Here is a 21,643-nt window from a genome sequence, read left to right on the forward strand (position 1 = left end):
AGCCCCTAGTTAGGCTGACTTAGGCCTAGTCTGCTGGAGGACCCCCCTATAATACACCGGGCACCTTCTCTCCTTCTCTCTCTCTCTCTCTCTCTCTCTCTCTCTCGTATCCTATTACTGCATCTTGCTAACTCGGCCATTCTGGATGTCACTAACTCAGCTTCTTATCCGGAGCCTTTGTGCTCCACTGTCTCTCAGATTAACTCATATCGCAACGGTGCCTGGACAGCGTGACATGTGTGGTTGTGCTGCTGCCGTGGTCCTGCCAGATGCCTCCTGCTGCTGCTGCCATCATTAGTCATTAGTCATACTTCTACTGTTATTATACACATATGACTATTGTCACATGTGTATACTGCCAGATATTAATACATACTTTCAACATATTGTACCACAGTAGCCAGAACTATAACTATAATATTATTACTTTCATTAATGTTGTTGTAAGCTACTGTCATTACCTGCATCTCTCTCTCTCTCTCTCTCTCTGTCTCTCTCTCTTTCTCTGTCTCATTGTGTCATGTGGATTACTGTTAATTTGTTATGCTGATCTGTTCTGTACGACATCTATTGCACGTCTCTTCCTGAGGTTTCTACCGTTTTTTTTCCCCGTTAAAGGGTTTTTTTTGGGGAGTTTTTCCTTATCCACTGCGAGGGTCATAAGGACAGAGGGATGTCGTATGCTGTAAAGCCCTGTGAGGCAAATTGTGATTTGTGATATTGGGCTTTATAAATAAAATTGAAACTGAATTGAATTGAAAAGACATTCAGCACAGAACAGATGCTGAGTGCAAAATAGACGCATAGTGCAGAATGCAGAATGTGCACACTCACTGAAGAAGAGACGCTAAACTCTACTGCTGGAGTTTTTTGGAGTGTATTACACAAAGAATTGACAAAACATGCTGGCCTCAGGAAACGAACATTTTGTCAAATCAAGGCAGAGCTGTAGCTGCAGCTGCACTTGTTGCAGTCTCCCATGTTTAGTTAATGCTGTCAATGCTGTTATCTCAGTACACAGTAGCAGCAGGCATCAAGTGTGCACAGTGTGTTCTCCTTGGGTTGACAGGTGTAAAGAATACTGTTGAAATTACGAAGCTGTGCAGCGCTACAGGGTTAATTGTAAACATGCCATGTTGTACATACTATATACAAAGCCAAACATACATATGCACACACGTGGACTTAAAAATTAGAAACAACCCAAGTCATGAAATGCATTTAAAGTATGATTGTGTTCGGCAGTGTTGGGTTAGTTACATTCATAAGGTACACAAAATTAGAGTAGTTACTGAGGAACTAATGAGGAACGAATGAGGAACTAACTATTAGTTAATGGTCAGTTCCTTAGTAACTCATGATCAAATTTCAGAGGAGTAGTTACTGAGGAACTAATGAGGAACTAACTATTAGTTAATGGTCAGCTCTTCATTAGAAAATGAGACATCAAAATGAGTAGGTAATGATTCAGTAATCATTACCTACTCATTCTGATGTCTCACTTTACTTTGGGGTACACAAAAAAGTAACTAATGAGTAGGTAATGAGTACTGAGTCATTACCTACTCATTTTGATGTCTCACTTTACTTTAGGGTACACAAAAAGAGTAACTAATGAGTAGGTAATGATTCAGTAATCATTACCTACTCATTTTGATGTCTCACTTTACTTTAGGGTACACAAAAAGAGTAACTAATGAGTAGGTAATAGTTAGTTCCTCATTAGTTCCTCAGTAACTACTCCTCTGAAATTTGATTTGAAGTTACTGAAGAACTGACCATTAACTAATAGTTAGTTCATCATTCATTCCAAATTTTCGGCCGATTGAGCACGTTGAATCGGCGGCGGAGCTTGTCGGTGAGAGATCCCTCTGACTGGCTGTTCAGGTTTTATATCCTCGCCCCTGTAGCGAGTGAATCTGCCTGTAGTGAAACCGGGGCTAACTGGTGCTTCCTCCTCAGGCTCCACTTCACTCAGCTGCCTGACAGATCCGCTGCTTCTTCCCACTTTAACCTGAATAACAAACTGAAGCTAGTTGGGAGCGGCTAGCGGAGCGTTAAGGCCAAAACACACCGGCGCTGTACGACGTGCGTCAAAACAGCCGCCCCCATTACGTGCTACTTGGCCGTCTTTTTTTTTCACAACTTTATTTAAGACAGGAAGTTTACAGAATGCAGATCTTTGACATTACACATATCATATATCACATATGCCAGGGGGGATAAGAGTTTACAAGAAAATATTAAAATGATCACAAATATTAATGTTTTTGATTGCCTTTTGATTAAGGGAAAATTTAATGGAATCAATGTAACGAAAGCAACAAAAGAAGGTTTTCTATGTGTAAACTTACATTTGTGAATGTGAAATCTTGCCAAAAGTAAGATGAGATTAATGATAAATCTTTCACTGGGTTTTGCCGTATTTCTGTTAGTCAAAAAGTCCAAACAGCATATCCCTCCAAAACAGCTTAAATTCTTTTTCAATATTGTTCGCACTAAAATTACAAATATCACTCCAGAGTCTTTTGACAATGGGGCAGTGCCAAAATAAATGAGTAACAGTTTCAAGCGTCGGGTGTAGTCTTTGTAGTGTGCTCAAATGCAACTGACACAGGGTGACGTGAGGCGACGTAGACGACGCAACAGTTGGCTTTCGTTGCCCCTAGTTCTTTGATGTCGGTTTGGTGTGTCAGCACCTTGTACAGAATAACATGGATGATCATATTAATGTGTATGTGGAACTAATTGTAAAGATGATGATGAAGTAATGAAAGACTACTCATTATGTGTCACTTTACTTTAGGACATAAAAAGGTTAACTAATGGACGGGTTATTGAGTAATGATTCTGTACTGATAAAGTAACTGGTTCACTAATTATTAAGTTGTGATTAACTCCTCTATGAAATTTGATCATGAGTTAATGAAGAACTGACCATTAACTAATAGTTAGTTCCTCATTTCATTCCTCATTAGGTCCCCAGTAACTACTCTAATTTTGTGTAGCTTAGTTCCTCAGTAACTACTCATTAGTTCCTCATTAGTTCCTCAGTAACTACTCTAATTTTGTGTACCTTATTGTAAAGTGTTACCGATTGTTTTTTGTTTTTTCCCCTTGCAACTCCACCTCCCTCCAAAGGCCTACTCCCCTCTCCACTATTAAGTCCTTATTACATCTATGATAGACCTTGGCAAGGTAACGTTAGATACACGGAAGAGAAGAGCGAGTGTAACGTTACAACCAAGACAGTCAAATGCAACCCTGGAGTTTTAAAACTCAACCGGAGTCAGTGATGACTGATGAGTTTTAGAATAAGCTTTAGTGCTAATGTTACCAGTAAGTGGAAACGCATAAGGAAGACTGGTTGGAGTTTTCTTAGAACCATATGAGAATGGTACAATTACGAATTTTGATCTCTGGTGCAATTGACTTACATTTTAGTGTGCCATCAGCTTGAATATGTAACATAGTAGAGTGCTGCAGGGATGATGTCTTTAGTAGAGTGATGTGGAAGTTAGTATTGCTCTGGTTCCCTTTGTCAAAAAGCCTATGGGATATTTTCATCAGATTTTATTGCAAAAAATAAGCTCTGTGGCAAACAAAAGTTTATGTTACTTACACATGTTGTTCAGCAAGATAATCTTCACAAATGAACACCACATTTATGATACTGAAGCATAAATGCAATCGCGAGAAGTTAATAGCTAGCGTTAGGCTATAAACAAAAAATACTATGAGCGCATGACTAACGTCACCACCACAACAAGGCTGTAAAACCGTGTTCGGTGTGATGATGTTCCAACACGTTATGATCACAAGGTGTCACATATTGCTGCTTTGTCAGTGGACTGTCACGGCTATATATTATAGGCTAGGTATCCTCCTGCATCAACAGTTGATGTTCAGGGACGCCACCACCAATTCTAGGACATAAACAAAAGCACATGGTTAGGTTTAGAAAAAACATCAAGGTTTGGCTCTACATTCAATCAATCAATCAATCAATCAATCACTCAATCAATTTTATCTATAAAGCCCAATATCACAAATCACAATTTGCCTCACAGGGCTTTACAGCATACGACATCCCTCTGTCCTTTGGACCCTCACAGCGGATAAACAGCAGGAAAAACTCCCCCCAAAAAAACCATTAACGGGGGAAAAAAACGGTAGAAACCTCAGGAAGAGCAACTGAGGAGGGATCCCTCTTCCAGGTCGGACAGACGTGCAATAGATGTCGTACAGAACAGATCAACATGATAAATGAACAGTAATCTGTATGACAAAATGATACATAAAGAGAGACACAGAGAGAGACAGAGAGAGAGGGACACGACAGACAGTAATGACAGTAGCTTACAACAGCAATAATAAGAGTAATAATATAATTAATATCACAGGCTACTGTGGTACAATATGTTGAAAGTATATATTAATATCTGATAGTATACATATGTGACAATAATCATATGTGTATAATAACAGTAGAAGTATGACTAATGATAACAGCAGCAGCAGGAGGCATCTGGCAGGACCACGGCAGCAGCACAACCACACACGTCACACTATCCAGGCACCGCTGCTATATAAGTTAACCTGCGAGACAGTAGAGCACAAAGGCTCCGGAGAAGAAGCCGAGTTAGTGACATCCAGAATGGCCAAGTTAGCAAGATGCAGTTACAGGACATGAGAGACAGAGAGAGAGAGAGAGAGAGAGAGAGAGAAGGCACCCGGTGTATTATAGGGGGTCCCCTGGCAGACTAGGCCTAAGTCAGCCTAACTAGGGGCTGGTACAAGGCAAGCCTGAGCCAGCCCTAACTATAAGCTTTATCAAAGAGGAAAGTCTTAAGTCTAGTCTTAAATGTGGAGACGGTGTCTGCCTCCCAGACCGTAACAGGAAGATGATTCCACAGGAGAGGAGCCTGATAGCTGAAGGCTCTGGCTCCTGATCTACTTTTGGAGACTTTAGGGACCACGAGTAACCCTGCATTCTCAGAGCGCAGTGTTCTGGTGGGATAATATGGCACTATGAGCTCTCTAAGATATGATGGAGCCTGACCATTTAGAGCTTTGTAAGTTATGAGTAGGATTTTAAATACATACAGGAAGTAAACACTGGGCTCCCAGGTGAAAGTCCAGTGTTTTTCTTTTTTTCAGACAAAGAGATTAGGAGATGTTGCTTTACCTTGACATGTTTTGACTGCTTACTTCAGTCTTCTTCAGAAGCGTCATCTGACGTGTGTCGTGATGTGTCTTTATCAGCTGGTGTTTCCTTGAAGGCATGACCGGCTTGGCAATCTGACAGATCTGCCGATGGTCTCTGGTGGAGAGCATCCCAGGTGTGCGACAGCATTAAAGCCCTCTCATCCCGGTTGATGGTGTCCTGGCCCGCTTCCTGATCTCTATGGCCTCCTTGATCCATGACCTTGATTGCCAGATTGACAGAAAGTCGCCAAATTAAGTACCCATTGTGCCTGAGCCAGTCATGTGAAATGCCACACCTTTTGCCCATATTTATAATAAAATGAAACCAAGAAAATATAGAAATATATATATCATACATATGTCTGAAAAACACATCTTGATACGTCACAGTTGCTGCTCATCGGCAGCAGAATGCATTACAGAATGCTTTCTTTATTAAAACCCTTCTAAATGGGAGCTGCTTAGGGTGCAGATTTGTTATTTGTTTTCACCTTTGCCAAATGTTAGCATGCAGCTCACCACTGTTCTTAAGTACAAACTAATATAGTTATTAGCATGGCCATAGGCTCTGAGTCCGGTTGACCTAGGATAGCCTGTGCTTGAGGCTTAAGTGCACTGCAGCATAGGAAAACAGAGAAAATGGACAAACTATGGTTAACTGAGCTGGAGCTTAAAAGTGAGTTCCTCATAATTAAAGCAGTCACAATATGCTGTGCTCTATCATAAATAATGATAAACAACAATTTAATGAGGTCAGGCTAAAAATAAAAAGGTTTTTGGAAGTGACTGCAAATGAGCAAGCGATGCAATAAGATTAAGAGTCCACACCAACAACACTTGCCTCACCCTCACAAGTTCACCAACACCCTGTTAGTGATCACAGGCTGCTGTTTGATGGTGAGGAGATAGAAATGTGATATTGTGGCTCTACAAACTTGTTGCTCAGCTGACCATCTGCTGATAGGAATATGGCAAATTGGTTTTTCTTCTACACTGACATTGGGCTGACCCAATGAAATGTCTCAGCCCTTCCTCCTCTGCCGCCCCCTCCCCGCTCATTTTCTGAGTTCTCCTGAGTTAGAGTAGCTGGTTGTTGGCCTGGTGGACAGTGGTGGAGTGCGTAGCCTTCTAGTGTACACTGATGGATAAATCACCAAAGCGCAAGGGAGGTGCGGAGAAGCTACAGGAGAAAAGGCGCAAGAATATCCAGGCAGATGCAGCCATGTGTTAGTGGAACTATCCCTTTATGATGCTGCCACCATGTTCCAGACCCAGAACATGATACACTCTAAGCAAATTCAGGGTCTTGAAATATACCTTTCTTGTATCTTTCCCCTGATTATTTTCAATAATCTTGCTGCAGGTTTGTTTGGAATGCTCAACCAACCTTTTGGCCCAACCAACCAGCTCAAACCATTGACCTCCTCATTGCTATTTAACTTCAACAACAAAATGTTGACTGAATTTCTTTAAAACTTCACTCATCAGTAATTGTGGTAGAGGTTTTGTTAAGTAGATGGACCAGCAGTAGAACTGTCAGATCATTCATCATCTAAATGATTTTGTACCTTAGGTGTTTTCCCTTATTTGGATCATTTTGAGAAACTACTTAACTACATACTTAACAGTAAATACCCAGTGGTTCAACTACTGTCACACTTCATGATAACGCTAATAGCATATAAACATACAGGAAATGAATGCAGTTGTAGATTAAATCAATGACAGTTATCTCCAGAGATGCACACAAGACTTTTGACTGTTGTCACATAATAAAACTCTTTTCTAGTAAAGACTTGATTTATAATTAAGCTGCACTCCCAGATCATTACAGCAGTTCTTACTATTGTCATTAACACTAAGCAGGTCAGCTATAACAGAGATGACGTGCAAATACATTGGTAAGTAATCAATAAAACCCCACTTAAACAGTTTTAACAATCATATCACTGTAAAGACTTTCCAAAATAACATCTGTCAGGATGTAAAAAAAGTAGCCTTGTCTTGAGCTTGACAGTCATGCTCATTTTCAGATGATCCCCATGGTTTTATAATTCTTAATAACCAATCTATAAGCTGAACAGATTTTCAAGTCACAGCAAATATTTTCTAATATAACTTTTATCAGATTTGGGTAACACTTTATATTAAAGTACTGTAATAAGCGTTAATTAATGCTTAATAAGCACCAATTAACCAGTTAATGAGCAGTTATAAGACAGAATAAGATGTTTATACCATTAATAAGACTATATGTGTTAATTATAGCGTAATTAACACAGTTATTATTGCAAATAGGAGCATTATAAGCACTTAATAGAAACTTGATAACAGTTTATAAAGCTATCCTAAACATTAATTAATAAGATGTCTACTTACATTAATTATGATTTATAAGGGTTAATTAAAGAATAATAACCATTATTATTTATTTATTTATTACCGGTTTATAAGACACTATAAGACCCTATCAGATTAAATTAATAAGGTGTTATTAATAGTTAACAATGATCTTTTGCAGCCACCGGATCTAAAGTGGGAACAGTGTCCTATAAAGGTTAATAAATCATTAATATGCTCTCAGGGCTCGAAACTAACGGTGTCCCGACGTCCCGGGGACTATAAAAATTGCTACTGGGACACAAAGATGATGTGTCTGGGACAATTACGGGACAGCACAAAAACAAAAAAGGTCAAAGCAATATGGAAATGGGTGTTATTTACAACGTCATTACGTATGGGTATCTGAACGTCGCTTTTGTCGCTTGAATAACTGACCTATGACTAAGCCAATCACAGTGCGTATAGCCATTCCCATACACCCGGATATTCTCTGCCTGGACGTTCATTGAAATGCATTACAGAAAGTCAGTTTTGTTTGGTTTTATGAGCTTTTTCGGAGATTTGAATTTTAAAAATGGTCAAATGGTGTGCATGGGGTACATGCAACTCCGACACAAGGTATCCTGAGAGGCTGGGCGACGAGGTGTATTTTTTATACTTGAAACCACATCTCAACCGAGAAAAGTGTCTCCTTTGGATAAAGTTGTGCGGTAAGTTAGACCACAACACCAACTCAACGTGAATAAGATTAACAATGATGTCTACATCTGTTTTAAGGTAAGTCAACATTGTGTTTTTTTGCCTATTTTGTTCTAGTTTTGTACTTTGGTATTCGTACATCACTGTTAGCTCTAGTTAAGCTAATGTTAACTTCTGGAGCTTAGCTTCATTAATTTATCTGTAATCGCAGAGATAACAAAGGTTGGCAAACGTTATGCTGAATGATTCAATGTAAATACTGTAGCACCAAACTAATGGAGAGACACTCTTGGTAAAGATGGTAAAAAGGCCGTTATCCTTTCTCATATTCTGAGCCAAAACCTTAACTTCAGTGGAACTTTAACTTGTTGTCTTTGATGGAGACGGCAACGAGATGTGGTTCACAAGCATACACTGTGACCTGTAAATTTTGGCTTGTAATTTAAGCTTTTCATCGACCTTCTCAACAATAAAATGATGAATACAGTGTTTCCGCCGCCGCTGCTGCTCCTTCAAAACATTTATTTTGCCAATGCACCACCACCGCTCTGAGACATCTGTGCACTTGCACAGCACAGCAGCCAGTGTAGTGAGGAGAGCAGGGAGTGGGCGAAGGCTCCTATTGGAATTAACGTTATTCGCGGGATCTTGAAAGTCACTACTGTGTAACTGCAAAGGTGTTTCTGTTGTCAGAATACAGATTTCGATACTAACTTGTGTGAAGATCTAGTCAATATTACTGTTTCAGTCCGTTTTAAGCTAGATGAGAAAACATACACTGTGTAATAGCAAAGGTGTTCCCTCCAATGCGTAGTTTAGGCCCTTTTGGTTACTTTTCAATGACATCTGATCGTTATGTCCCCAAAAGTCATCAGTTGCCTCCTGCAAAATGCCGTGCACTGTGACACCTGCCATAGCACCCAGTCACTGAATGTTAATAGTTTGTCCGAGTGAGGGGAGGGGGGCATGGCTTAACAACAGGTCAGAAGACGACCCTGGCTCTTGTAGCCATGCAGGTAAACAAAATAAATTCCCTAGAGAGGAACTGATATGCTACAGTGTATGTTTAGCAATCGTGACAGTGAAAGACAGTCCCAGGTCAGCATCTGAAGCAGTTCCTGGATGGAGTGGGACCTTTTCCCAGAAATACCTTCTCTGGTGTAAAACTCAACAGGAAACAAGTGGATGATGATGACTTCCACAAAGTGAAAGATAAACTGATCAATGGCTTCTGTGACAACCTCACCACGCGGTTTGGCAACCTTGATAAGGGTGTCTTGAAGGCCGCTGCCACCATGTTTGACCTAAGCAACTGGCCTGAAGACATCACTGACCTGGCCACCTTTGGCCTGGGTAACAGGGAGCTTTGTGGAACACTGTATTCCCGAAAGTAACAAAACTTTTGAAAAAGCCAAATGAATGCAGATTTTTTTTTTTAGAACTCAACTATTAGGGTTTCCAATCCTTTTTTCCTGTTTTTGACAATAGTGGTTGCATTAAAAATCAATATGAAAAGGAAATATGTCCTTATGTTGTGTTTTCACCACCATTGGTAGGCTGAATTCTCATCACGAGTGAATAAAGCAGCTAACTCTGAATCAATCTGCTCAAATGTTTAAGTTCAAATAACTCATGTTTGTCTTAGTATGTCATTTTGAGGAAATGAGATTCCCATGATCCTTTGCTAAAGAAAATAATAACATACTAGAGTGAAAAGAACGCATCAGAATTCTTTAATGTTGAAATAATGATTGATATCTAGATGTTGCAATAGGTGCATAATTAATAAATTTATTAACTTCAGGGAGTGCATAATAAAGAGTTTATGAATGTCAACAAGACACTGTTCCTACTTTAGATCCAGTAGCTGCAAAGATGCATTATGAGCTGTTAATAAGTGCATATTAATAATTTATTAACGTTTATACGACACTGTTCCCACTTTAGATCCAGTAGTTGCAAAGATGCATTATGAGCTGTTAATAAGTGCATATTAATAATTTATTAACGTTTATACGACACTGTTCCCACTTTAGATCCAGTAGCTGCAAGGATGCATTATGAGCTGTTAATAAGTGCATATTAATAGTTTATTAACGTTTATACGACATTGTTCCACCATTAGATCCGGTAGCTGCAAAGGATAATTATTAGCTATTAATAGGTGCTTAATTAAGCATTTATTAACAGTAACATGGCATTTATATTAAATTCTTATAGTCTCATTAATGTTAATAAACACCTTATTAATTTGATCTTATAGGGTCTTATAGTGTCTTATAAACCAGTAATAAATGTGGTTATTATTCTATAATTAACCCTTAAAAATTATAATTAATGTAAATAGACATTAATATTTAGTATAGTTTTCTAAACTGTTACCAAAGTCTCTATTAAGTGCTTATAATGCTCATATAAGCAATAATAACTCAGTCAGCTATGCTGTAATAAACACTTATAGTCTTATCAATGTTAATAAGTATTTTATACCACCTTATAAGTGCTCATTAACTGTTTGATAACGCAATCAAACAGTGTGCGTCGGCAGTTTTTTTAAATTTTTTTTTATTTTTATTTATTTAAAGAGGACAGCGCACATTAAACATACATTACTGTAGATGTGCCAGTGTTAGCCAAAGGCTAGTTTCCAACCGTAGTCCTCCAGCATGGTGTTAAGAGCCATTAAAACATACAAGGGTCATAATACATAATAAAAAACAAAACAAAACAGAACAGAACAGAAAACAGGGACATAGGTAAGATACAATTTAAAGTAAGAATACTACTATCAAGACACTAACAAAGGGACAATCAATACAATACTACCAAGACAGATAAAACAGACAGTTATACATAACAAAAACCATTATATGCGGTGCAATTAAAAACAAGATGAACTGTCAGGGATGAGTAATTGAGATGAAGGTGCAGCAATGCAAAGACCAGAGCAGGGTTTCTTGTTGGAGTTGTGCTAAGATGGATTGAGAAACACAACGAAACCATGGATATAAAGTGCTACAGTGCTCATGGAAAGTGCTGCAGTGCTCTGCTTATAGAGATTGTTGTCAGAATGTTGGGTTAGTTGTCAGATGTGAGTAAATGGAATGGAAGTGCAGCAATGCAAAGACCAGAACACAGGTTATTGTTGGAAGTTATGTAAATTGAGATAAGAAGAAGTAGTACATATCTAAAGTGCTACAGTGCTAAAGTGACTTGAGAAGAGGTAGTACCTTGTAAAGTGTTGCAGTGCTTCTTGTGGTTTACCCATGTCACTGCGCATGTCAGTGAGAGAACATGTGCAGCGGCATGGGGAGCTAAGTATATACAGTTAACAATGATTACAGGTCTGGTTAGACTTGAGCCAGTCTTTTAAATGTCTTTTAAATATAAGAAAAGAAGAGCAGTCTCTTATGGAAGTTGGCAGGCCATTCCAGATTTTGCTGCCTCTGACTGACAGAGCAGACTGTGAGAAAGAGGTACGCCTAGATGGAATTGCGCAGTCTCCTCTTGTAGTTGCTCTAGTGTTGATACCGTTGGTGGATTTACGTTCAAAAAACTGACTCAGGGGTGGAGGTGCCAATCCATTCACAATCTTATACACACGACATGCAAGTTTAAGCGTGATAAGACTGTCAAAGCTCAATAGATTATGGCGTGTGATGATGTCACAGTGATGATAAGAGAACGGTTTTTTGTCAAAAGTTTTTAGGGTTTTTTTATAGAGAGATTCAATTGGTTTAAGTATGGTTTTTCCCGTAAAAGACCAACTTGTGAGACAATACTCAATATGTGAGAATATCATAGAGTGCATGAATATTTTTGCTGCTTCTTCAGTTAATGAACATCTTATTTGCCTGAAATTGCTCAGATTGAAATTAATTGTTCTGCCTACTCTTTTCACGTGCTTTTCGTATGATAGGGTCGGGTCTAGAATGACTCCGAGGTACTTAAACTCTGTCACCAAACTGAGTTCCTCCCCTCTCAGAAATACATTGGAGTTTCGCAGAACAACAGATCTTTTAGAAAAGGCCATACAAACAGTTTTTTGCGTATTTAGGTACAGACATGAGGCAGTGAGCCATTCTTGAACACTGGACATGACAGATGTTAGTGTCTTAGACACATCGCTATAGCTTTTACCATGAGTGAGAACAACGGCATCATCTGCATACATCTGGAAATGGACATTATTGCACACATCTGGCAAATCATTTATATACAGAGAGAACAATAATGGCCCAAGTATGGAACCCTGCGGAACTCCAACAGAACAACTGAGATAGGGGGATTTAACATTACTGACATAGACACATTGTTTTCTATTTGATAGGTAAGATCTGAACCACTGAATAGCTTCTATGGAGAAGTTAAAGTGGGATAGTTTAGACAGGAGGACCTGGTGATCCACCGTATCAAAAGCCCTTTTCAGGTCAAGAAACACTGCCATGGCACAGGGACTGCTGTCCAATAAATGCCTCACTTTTTCAGTGAGCATGCAGGTGGCTGTTTCTGTTGAATGCTGGGCTCGAAAACCAAACTGCATGGGATGCAGAGGGGTGTGACCTTTATCCAGGTGTTTAGTGATTAAGCTGACAATCCACTTCTCAGCCACCTTAGAGATAATAGGGAGAATGCTTATGGGCCTATAGTTTGCCATATCAGTTTTGGCACCCGATTTAAAGATAGGTGTAACCATAGCAACCTTCCATTGAGGTGGGACAGTGCATTGACTGATTGACAGGTTGATCAGATGTGTGAGTGGTTTTATGAAGTGGTCGGCATTTGTTTTTAAGAAGTTACTATCCAGCCCATAAGCATCTTTGGCTTTTGAGGATTTAAGAGATCTAATTATCTTTCCCACCTCAGCTTCAGTGATTTCCTCTAACCTAAAAATAGGGAGATCATTTTTGATAGGACACGGTGTGTATGTTGAGGGTCTGAACAGTTGCACAATTTGGGTGACAGAGCTTATGAAGTATGCATTTAGTGTTTTAGCAATAGTGAGGGGATCTTTCACCAGAGCATTATTGATTTTCAAGCCAAGGGTATTGTTGGTTTTATTATTTAGTCTGCCCGTGAGCTTATTAATACAGTCCCAGACCTTTTTTCCATTACCTTTGTGACTCTCTATAATTTTTATGTAAAATTTGGCTTTTGCCTTTCTTAGGGTCTGAGTTACTAGGTTTCTGGCATGAGAGAATTGATGCCTGTCCGTGGTTAACCCCGATTTTAGTGACTTTTTAAGCAGTTGGTCTCTTTTTTTCATTAAGTTTCTACAGTTTTCATCTATCCAAGGTAGGGTTACCCTTTGCCCTTTTCTATTACTCCCTCTTCTGGTGAAAGCTTCCATCACTTCGCTGATTTTGGAGAGGAAGACAGAGCAGCCAGACTCAATGTCATCACACAAAAAGATTTCATCCCACTCAAGGCGCTGTAGAGCTGCCACAAAATTTTGTTGAAGATTTTTTGGAATAAAACTGGCAGATGGTTGGGGCCTGAGAGGTCTGTTTAATCGTTTTTTTGATAATTTTCTGGAAAAAAATATTATGTTGTGATCTGACATTCCAGTTAAAAAATTATAGGTTTTTGTGATCCTTTCTGCTCTGTTGGAGAATAAAAGATCTATTCTGGTTCTAGAGTGACTGGTGACCCTTGTAGGTTGCTCTATTAATTGTGAGAGATTAAAATGATCTGTTATTTGCTTGAGATTTTTTCTGCCCTTTTTATCATCCCAGTTTACATTCAGGTCACCCATAATGATTACTTCCTTATTTAGATTGCAGGTGTTTAAAATAGTTTTTAATTGCTCATAGTACTCTACTTTAGCAGAGGGATGGCGGTATAAACAAAGCAAAGTGAAGGACATCTCTGCTGACAGGGTGATATTTACTCCAACACACTCAGCCTGAATCTCATTCGGCCATTTGATCTGTTCACAGTCCAGTGTGTTCTTAACATATAACAAGGCCCCGCCACCTTTCCCTTTTACTCGATCGTTTCTGAAGACATTATAGCCTGGCATGCTCACTAGAGCTTCAGGGGATAGTGGCTTAAGCCAAGTTTCAGTTAGACCCAGACAGTCAATGTTTGAGTGCATAAGTAGATCTTCCAGCTGTTCACGCTTATTGATCATACTGCGGATATTTAGATGGCCACAAAACAGTCCTTTCACTTTACATCGTGGGTCTCATACAGTTTTTGCCTGCTTGAGTGTCTGAAAGAGTTTTGTAGCTCGATGCTTTTTGTAGATAGTGTTTCTGGGTTTTACCTTGTTGAGCTGCTGGGCTGTTGGGTGAGCTGCTGCGCTGACAGTGCTCGGATGTAACAGGCGAGCCGCAGCTGAGGTGACGGTGTGAGGATGGTGGGCGCCTCCGTCAGCTCCCAGCTGCTGGGCCGCTGCTGAGTCGTTGGTGTCGGGATGGTGGATGCCGCCGTCAGTTCCCAGCTGCTGGGCCGTCTGCCCTCGGCGCGGCCCCGCTGGGTTAGCCGCTGCTGAGGCGTTGGTGTCGGGATGGTGGATGCCGCCGTCAGTTCCCAGCTGCTGGGCCGTCTGCCCTCGGCGCGGCCCCGCTGGGTTAGCCGCTGCTGAGGCGTTGGTGTCGGGATGGTGGATGCCGCCGTCAGCTCCCAGCTGCTGGGCCGTCTGCCCTCGGCGCGGCCCCGCTGGATTAGCCGCTGCTGAGGCGTTGGTGTCGGGATGGTGGATGACGCCGTCAGCTCCCAGCTGCTGGGCCGTCTGCCCTCGGCGCGGCCCCGCTGGGTTAGCCGCTGCTGAGGCGTTGGTGTCGGGATGGTGGATGCCGCCGTCAGCTCCCAGCTGCTGGGCCGTCTGCCCTCGGCGCGGCCCCGCTGGATTAGCCGCTGCTGAGGCGTTGGTGTCGGGATGGTGGATGCCGCCGTCAGCTCCCAGCTGCTGGGCCGTCTGCCCTCGGCGCGGCCCCGCTGGGTTAGCCGCTGCTGAGGCGTTGATGTCGGGATGGTGGACGCCTTCGTCAGGTCTGTGAGCAGCACGGCGGACTGCGGCAGTAACAGCAGGGAGATAGCACCGAAACATCGGAGGGGGTAGGTGAAGCAGAGCCAGCAGTTCGCGAGTCCTGCTAGTTGTTAACTCTGCTGAATAGGCGGCTGTCGTGCTGCTGGTGGCTGGATGTAGCAGGCTATTGTTAGCCTCTAGCCGCTGTGTCAGGCCTAGCGCTTGTGGGCCAGGATTTACCTCCACATCGCCAGCTAGAAGTGCCATGATTGTCAGGAAGAGCAGCCTTCGTATCGTATTTGCTGGGGTTGTTGTATCCTTTTTCGTGGAGGTGGAGGGTGTCCTGGCTCGTCCGTCATGTAGGATTACCGAGTACAGTAAATACTGACTTCCAGGTGCCAGTGAGAACACATTGTCCTTGTCTTTGTTATTGTGGGTTGATAGTCGCTGCCGTGTTGATAGTAAACACAAGCATATTGCAAAGATTACACTCGGTATCCAACTATAAGACGGAGTTGACGCTTTTAGCACAAACGCAGTACCTGCCACCCTCTGTGTGTGCTCGGCGGCCATCTTGCTTTTCATCATGCTTGTCTGCTATCCAGACATGGTGAGGAGATTTGTCAATGTGGCGATATTTTACTCCGTCCGTCACCGCACTCGCATTTGCAACAAAAAATAGTTTTGTGCGGGCAAAATAAACCATTCAGCACGCTGTGTGAGTACAGATTTCAACCAGCAGCAGAAACGAAACGGCGAATCCAGCCGGTTGTGGGTTGAACGGGGGTCACAGACACAGACAGGACGTATTCCTGTCAAATACGGCGGCGCATGATAAAGGCTTACCTGCGATGGAGAAGTCCGGCTCCAGGTGAATAACTTGTTGTCATGACTGCCCAAAAGTACCTGAACAGCTGAGCCATAGCGGCACACAGTATGTGGTGTATCAGAGGAGAAACTTTAGGGACTATTCTTTACTTATGAAGGGACTGTTCTTTACTTGTCAGAGGAGGAGGGTGGCTGGTTGATTCTTATTTCATTTATTTATTTTATTTTGATCCCCCCTATGTTAATCACTTATTCATGCTGTTTTTGAAGTATGAATAAGTCAAAAAGTAATTTATTCCACTGAAATATCATTGATGTATCATAGAAAAGTGATTTATCTTTTTATAAATGACAAAAGGCACATCTGCCTCATTTTCGCTGTGGTATCCTGATACTACTCAGAACCGTGATACTTTCACTGGTATCATACCGTGGGTCCCAATTTTGGCACCGTGACAACACTAATCTGGAGGGGGTTCATGTGCAAAAACTAATGAAAAAACTAAAAAACGGCATTAGTATTCGGGCACCCCCCCTCCCCCTGTCACCCCAGCTGCTGAAAAAAATCCTAGAGGAAACACAACTCCAAGTGTTGTCCAGATTTGTTCTACCTAACATAGTATTAGTACAAACTACATGATGAAAAAAATAATATATTTACAGAAGTACTGTATTGACCCTTACTGCTATTTTGGTGTAACCTCAGAAAACATTTCTACAACCACTTGTCAACACAAGGCTTTGGCGTTCTCCTCCTCACTAGCACGATGGTTAATATTACTGAATTGGAAGAATGCTGCGCCACCCACCCACACACATCTCATCAAGAGTATCATGTGTAATCTCAAGTCAGAAAAAAATCAGGTGTACGGTTAATGGTGCTCTTCAGAACTTCCATAAGACATGGGATGATTTTATTGTAGTTGTAAACCAATTAGATGGGCTACAATTAGAGTGATAAACTTCCAGCTGACCCACTATAACTTCATCTTCTTTGGTTGAAGACGAATCGACGTGCAACTGGCCCCCCCCCCCCCCCCCCCATGTTGTTCTGTCCTGTCTGTTGTTTGTGTGTCTAATTGTCCCTTTTTTTTGTTTCTTTTCTTTTCTTTTCTTTTCTCTTTTTTGGTTTCATTTCAATTTTTATTCTCTGTTTTTCTCTTGTACGGTTATTTTCCATATTATATTCTACTTGCATTGTTTTTATTTATTCTGATTCTATATAATGTTGGTATTATGATTTCTTTTGCACTTGCCTATTTTATGGATATATTGGATATAAACCCTGTGTGCCTTGATGGTTGATATATACATGCATCCAAGGAAAATTCAATAAAAACAAATGTGAAAGAAAGAAGTACTGTATTGAAGTTCAATTATGAGCTTGTACTTGAGTGTTTCATTATATGCTACTTCAACTTCACTACATTTCAGAGGGATATATTGTACATTTAATCCACTTTATTTACCAACTTATAGGTGACTTTGCAGATAAGGATTTAAATACAAAACAAATGACCAGCATTTTACAGATAAAACTACCCAACAGTGTATAAAGTTTGTTTAATTAGTTCAGCCTTAAAGGTCCAGTGTTTAGGATTTAGAGGGATATTGTTAGATATGGAATATGATATAATAAATATGTTTTCTTTTGTGTATAATCAGCTAAAAATAAGAATTGTCATTTTTCATTACCTTAAAATGAGCTGTTTACATTTACATAGGGTTCCACAGGGTCCACCATGTTGCAGTGACATGTTTCTACGGTTACCTAGAACAGACAAACCAAACACTGGCTCTAAATCGGGCAATTCGGGTTTTTTCCTTTGCCAACTTAGTTAGAAGCCCCTCTGCGACGAGCAGCAACGGAAAAACAAAGATTTTTTTATTTTATTTATTTATTTATTTTCAAGTCAAACTGCTTTGTTCAGAGTTTTTACCGGTTTAAATTACTCGTTTTTTAGAGGAAGAGACCCTGGATAATACAGCTCCTAGTAAAAAACCTCTTTAGTGGTGCAGCTTAACTAGACATTCCATAACAATTGCGCATTTTGTGATAAAAGCATCAAATTTGGTACACGTATAGCCAAAGACATATATAAAAGAATTAGATGTGGAGCCATCATGGATTTTCAATATGGCAGCCATGGTAGCCATTTTCCAAAATGGATTCCGGCCACAACTGTTTTTAGATCAAATTCCATAATAACTATGAATATTATGTGATAGAATCATCAAATTTGGTACAGTTATAGCCAACGTCATGTAGAAAAAAATTAGATGTGGAGCTATCATGAATTTTCAATATGGCGGCCAATTTTCAACATGGCCGCCATTGACAACTATTTTTAGATCAAACTTCATATTAACCCTAGATATTATGTGTTAGAAGCATCACATCTGGTACAGTTATAACCAAAGACATGTAGAAAAAAATAAGATGTGGAGCCATCATGAATTTTCAACAACTTTTTTTAGATCAATTTTCATATTAACGATGGATATGTGATATTGAGAATATATGTTGAATCTATCTATCTACCACACATAGCACTTGGGAACTATCTTTCAGATAGTACATTTTTCAAGATGGCAGCCAATTCATGAATTGATATATGAATATGTCATATATATTTGTTATGATTCTGGATACAAATTATTAACTTCAGAGTTGCTCAGAAACTGCAATTCAAGACTCAAAATATATGATAACAATACATTTTTTCAAGATGGCGGCGATGACTGGTAGCCTATGAGAATTAGACTAGCAATACAGTTGCATAGATTTATCTGTTTTGGATATCTCAGTTAGGGTTAGGGTACAGTGTGTAGTGTAGTGTCCATTCACATTTTTATGAAATAAAATTGCCTAGAATAGAGTGGACGTCACAGCACAACCAGGGCACACTGGTGACACCACTGCTGTGAAACTCAGCATGGGGTTCAGTGGCAGCTAAATACACTCTGCTCAATAATGATTTACTCAGTGATGGTTTAGTGGTAGTGTAGTTTAGTTTCCTAAATGATATCTAATGTTAGCCCCACATCTAGCTGATATGCACATTAAGATGTAGTTAAATAGCTGCATCTGAATTGACAGGATGTGCCTGGACATGTGTCCAGGCTTAATCTGGTGTGGGACCGCTACTTGTCTGAGTCCTTGAAAGCTGCCACAAGAGCAAAGCGTGGGGAAGGCATGCAGAGACATGTGGTAGGCTCTACACCCATTCCCAGGAACTGGCAAAGCTTTCTCAGAGTTGATAGCAATAAGACTGAGTTGTTCACCTTACTCTCAGATGCTCTGCTTGAGAAGTTTGTGCAGGACAATAAATAGCTTGTTGTCACAAATAGTGTAGAAGTCCTCAGCAAGCCACCACTACAAGATCTGCCCTCAATTGCTCCATGTACACACGAGGAGGCTGATAGTCGCATATTATTACATGTGGCCCATGTAGCAAGAAATGGCCATCGGAAAATAACGATACAAACTGTTGATCCTGATGTTGTGGTGCTGGCTGTGGCAGTTGCTCAGAGTCACCAGCCAGAAGACAAGCTTTGGTTGGCATTGGAACTGGAAAGGCTTTTCGATACTTTGCAGCCCATGAAATTGCAGCAGGGCTGGGGCCTGAGATGGCACGTGCACTTCCAGTGTTTCATGCATTGATGGGCTGTGACACTGTATCAAGCTTTGCTGGCCATGGGAAGAATACTGCCTGGGCTGTATGGACTGTCTTTCCAGAGCTTACACATGCCCTGTTAAAGCTATCCTCTGCCCCAGATGACATACCAAAGGAGGTAATGGCTACGATTGAGAGGTTTGTTATACTGCTCTATGACCGAACCAGCCCATGCACAAAAATAGACACTGCGAGGAGGAAGTTATTTGTGAAGAGGCACAATGTGCTGTCGATCCCTCCGACAAAGGCTGCCCTAGAGGAGCATGTGAAGAGAGCAGTTTACCAAGGAGGGCATGTGTGGGCCCAGATGCTGGTGTCCACACCAGAACTACCTTCACCATGTACATGGTGACATGGACATGCCTACCAGATGCAGGCCAGGCCAGCTATGAACTTGTCTCCTGCCAATGTAAGAAGTGTTGTGTTAGGAAGTGCAAGTGCAAAAAAGCTGCCTTAGAGTGCACAGCTCTCTGTTACTGCGAAGGGGTGTGCTGAATAGACTTTCCCGCACTGGACCTACTTAGACAGTTATTGTTATCACATATTTTGAGTCTTGAATTGCAGATTCTGAACAATTCTGAAGTTCAGGTAGGAATTTGAATTCAGATTCATAAAAAATATATGAATTGACACAAAGATCATCCAAATCAGAAGAGTCTATGCAGCTGTATTGCAACTATCATTTTGCGGGAGTTGGCTGCCATCTTGAAGAATGTTTTATCCAAATGATAGTTCCCAAGTGCTATGTATGGCAGATAAATTCAACTTATATCCTCAATATCACATAATATCCATCGTTAATACGAAAATTGATCTAAAACAGTTGTCAATGGCGGCCATCTTGAAAAATGGCCACCATATTAAAAATCCATGATGAATCCATATGTAATTTTTTTCTACATGTCTTTGGCTATAACTGTACCAAATGTGATTCTTCTATCACATAATATCTAGGGTTAATATGAAATTTGGCCGCCATATTGAAAATTCAGGGTGGCTCCACATCTATTTTTTTTCTACACGTCTTTGGCTATAAGTGTACCAAATTTGACGCTTTTATCACAAAATGCACAATTGTTATGGTAATCTGCACCACTACTTGAACATTTGGAATTTAAATAGAAAAAATAGAAAAAAGATGAGCACACATTAGCAAGTGCTGGGCTAGCATTCCATCTCCAACATGCTAAACAGCATCAGAGAAACACTGAAGGGTATTGTGAAACTACTTTATTCAGTGTTTTTACCAGTTAAAATCACCGGGTCTATTTGTTTTGGAGAAGAGGAGACATCTACGATAATTTGGCTGGTAAAATCATGCTGAATGCCTTGATCAGAAATTCGGTGAGCAAACATGGCAGGCGCTGGCAGTGTGGCCTGTCTGCACCATGCCAAACAGTGTAGAGAAAACACTAATTAGGGCCCGAGCGACGACAAAGTCGTCTGTGAGGACCCTATTGTAATCACGCTGTTTATTATTATTATTATTAGGGCTTGAGCACCTAGCGGTGCGAGGACCCTATTGAAATGCAAGGATTTTTAGGGCCCGAGCGACGACGAAGTCGTCCGTGAGGACCCTATTGTAATTGCGCTGTTTATTATTATTATTAGGGCCCGAGCGACGACAAAGTCGTCTGCGGAGGACCCTATTGAAATCACACTGTTTATTAGGGCCCGAGCAACGACGAAGTCATCCGTAGGACCCTATTGTAATCGCGCTGTTTATTATTAGGGCCCGAGCAGGAGACCTGCGAGGTCCCTATTGTTTTTCTCCCGATTATTTATTTATTTAGGGCCCGAGCGACGACGAAGTCGTCCGTAGGACCCCATTGTAATCGCGCTGTTTATTATTAGGGCCCGAGCGACGACGAAGTCGTCCAAGGACCCTATTGAAATCGTGCTGTTTATTATTATT

The 21,643-nt window shown here is 40.8% G+C and overlaps 2 protein-coding genes across 9 annotated transcripts in view; one reads left to right on the plus strand and one right to left on the minus strand.

Moving 5' to 3' along the window:
* The window catches only part of LOC125886569 (uncharacterized), a 54,884-nt gene extending 38,826 nt beyond the window's left edge, over window positions 1-16,058 (minus strand). For 4 of the 8 annotated variants that reach the window (XR_007449045.1, XR_007449046.1, XM_049572883.1 and 1 more), the window contains exons 1-2: window positions 14,519-16,058; window positions 5,189-5,428 (exon numbers count right to left, since the gene is read on the minus strand). Coding sequence is in view for 6 of the 8 variants with exons in the window: in XM_049572883.1 (XP_049428840.1) it covers window positions 5,213-5,428; window positions 14,519-15,811 (1,509 nt within the window). In the remaining 2 variants the exon portion in view is untranslated. The remainder of the gene's footprint in view (window positions 1-5,188; window positions 5,429-14,518) is intronic. The other 4 variants (XM_049572885.1, XM_049572882.1, XM_049572881.1 and 1 more) reach the window with 3 other exon arrangements.
* LOC125886558 (perforin-1-like) overlaps window positions 1-21,643 on the plus strand; it is a 97,613-nt gene that overhangs the window by 19,157 nt on the left and 56,813 nt on the right. The window lies entirely within an intron of this gene.

The sequence above is a fragment of the Epinephelus fuscoguttatus genome, linkage group LG3 (genome assembly GCF_011397635.1).
Source record: "Epinephelus fuscoguttatus linkage group LG3, E.fuscoguttatus.final_Chr_v1".
Classification (NCBI taxonomy): domain Eukaryota; kingdom Metazoa; phylum Chordata; class Actinopteri; order Perciformes; family Serranidae; genus Epinephelus; species Epinephelus fuscoguttatus.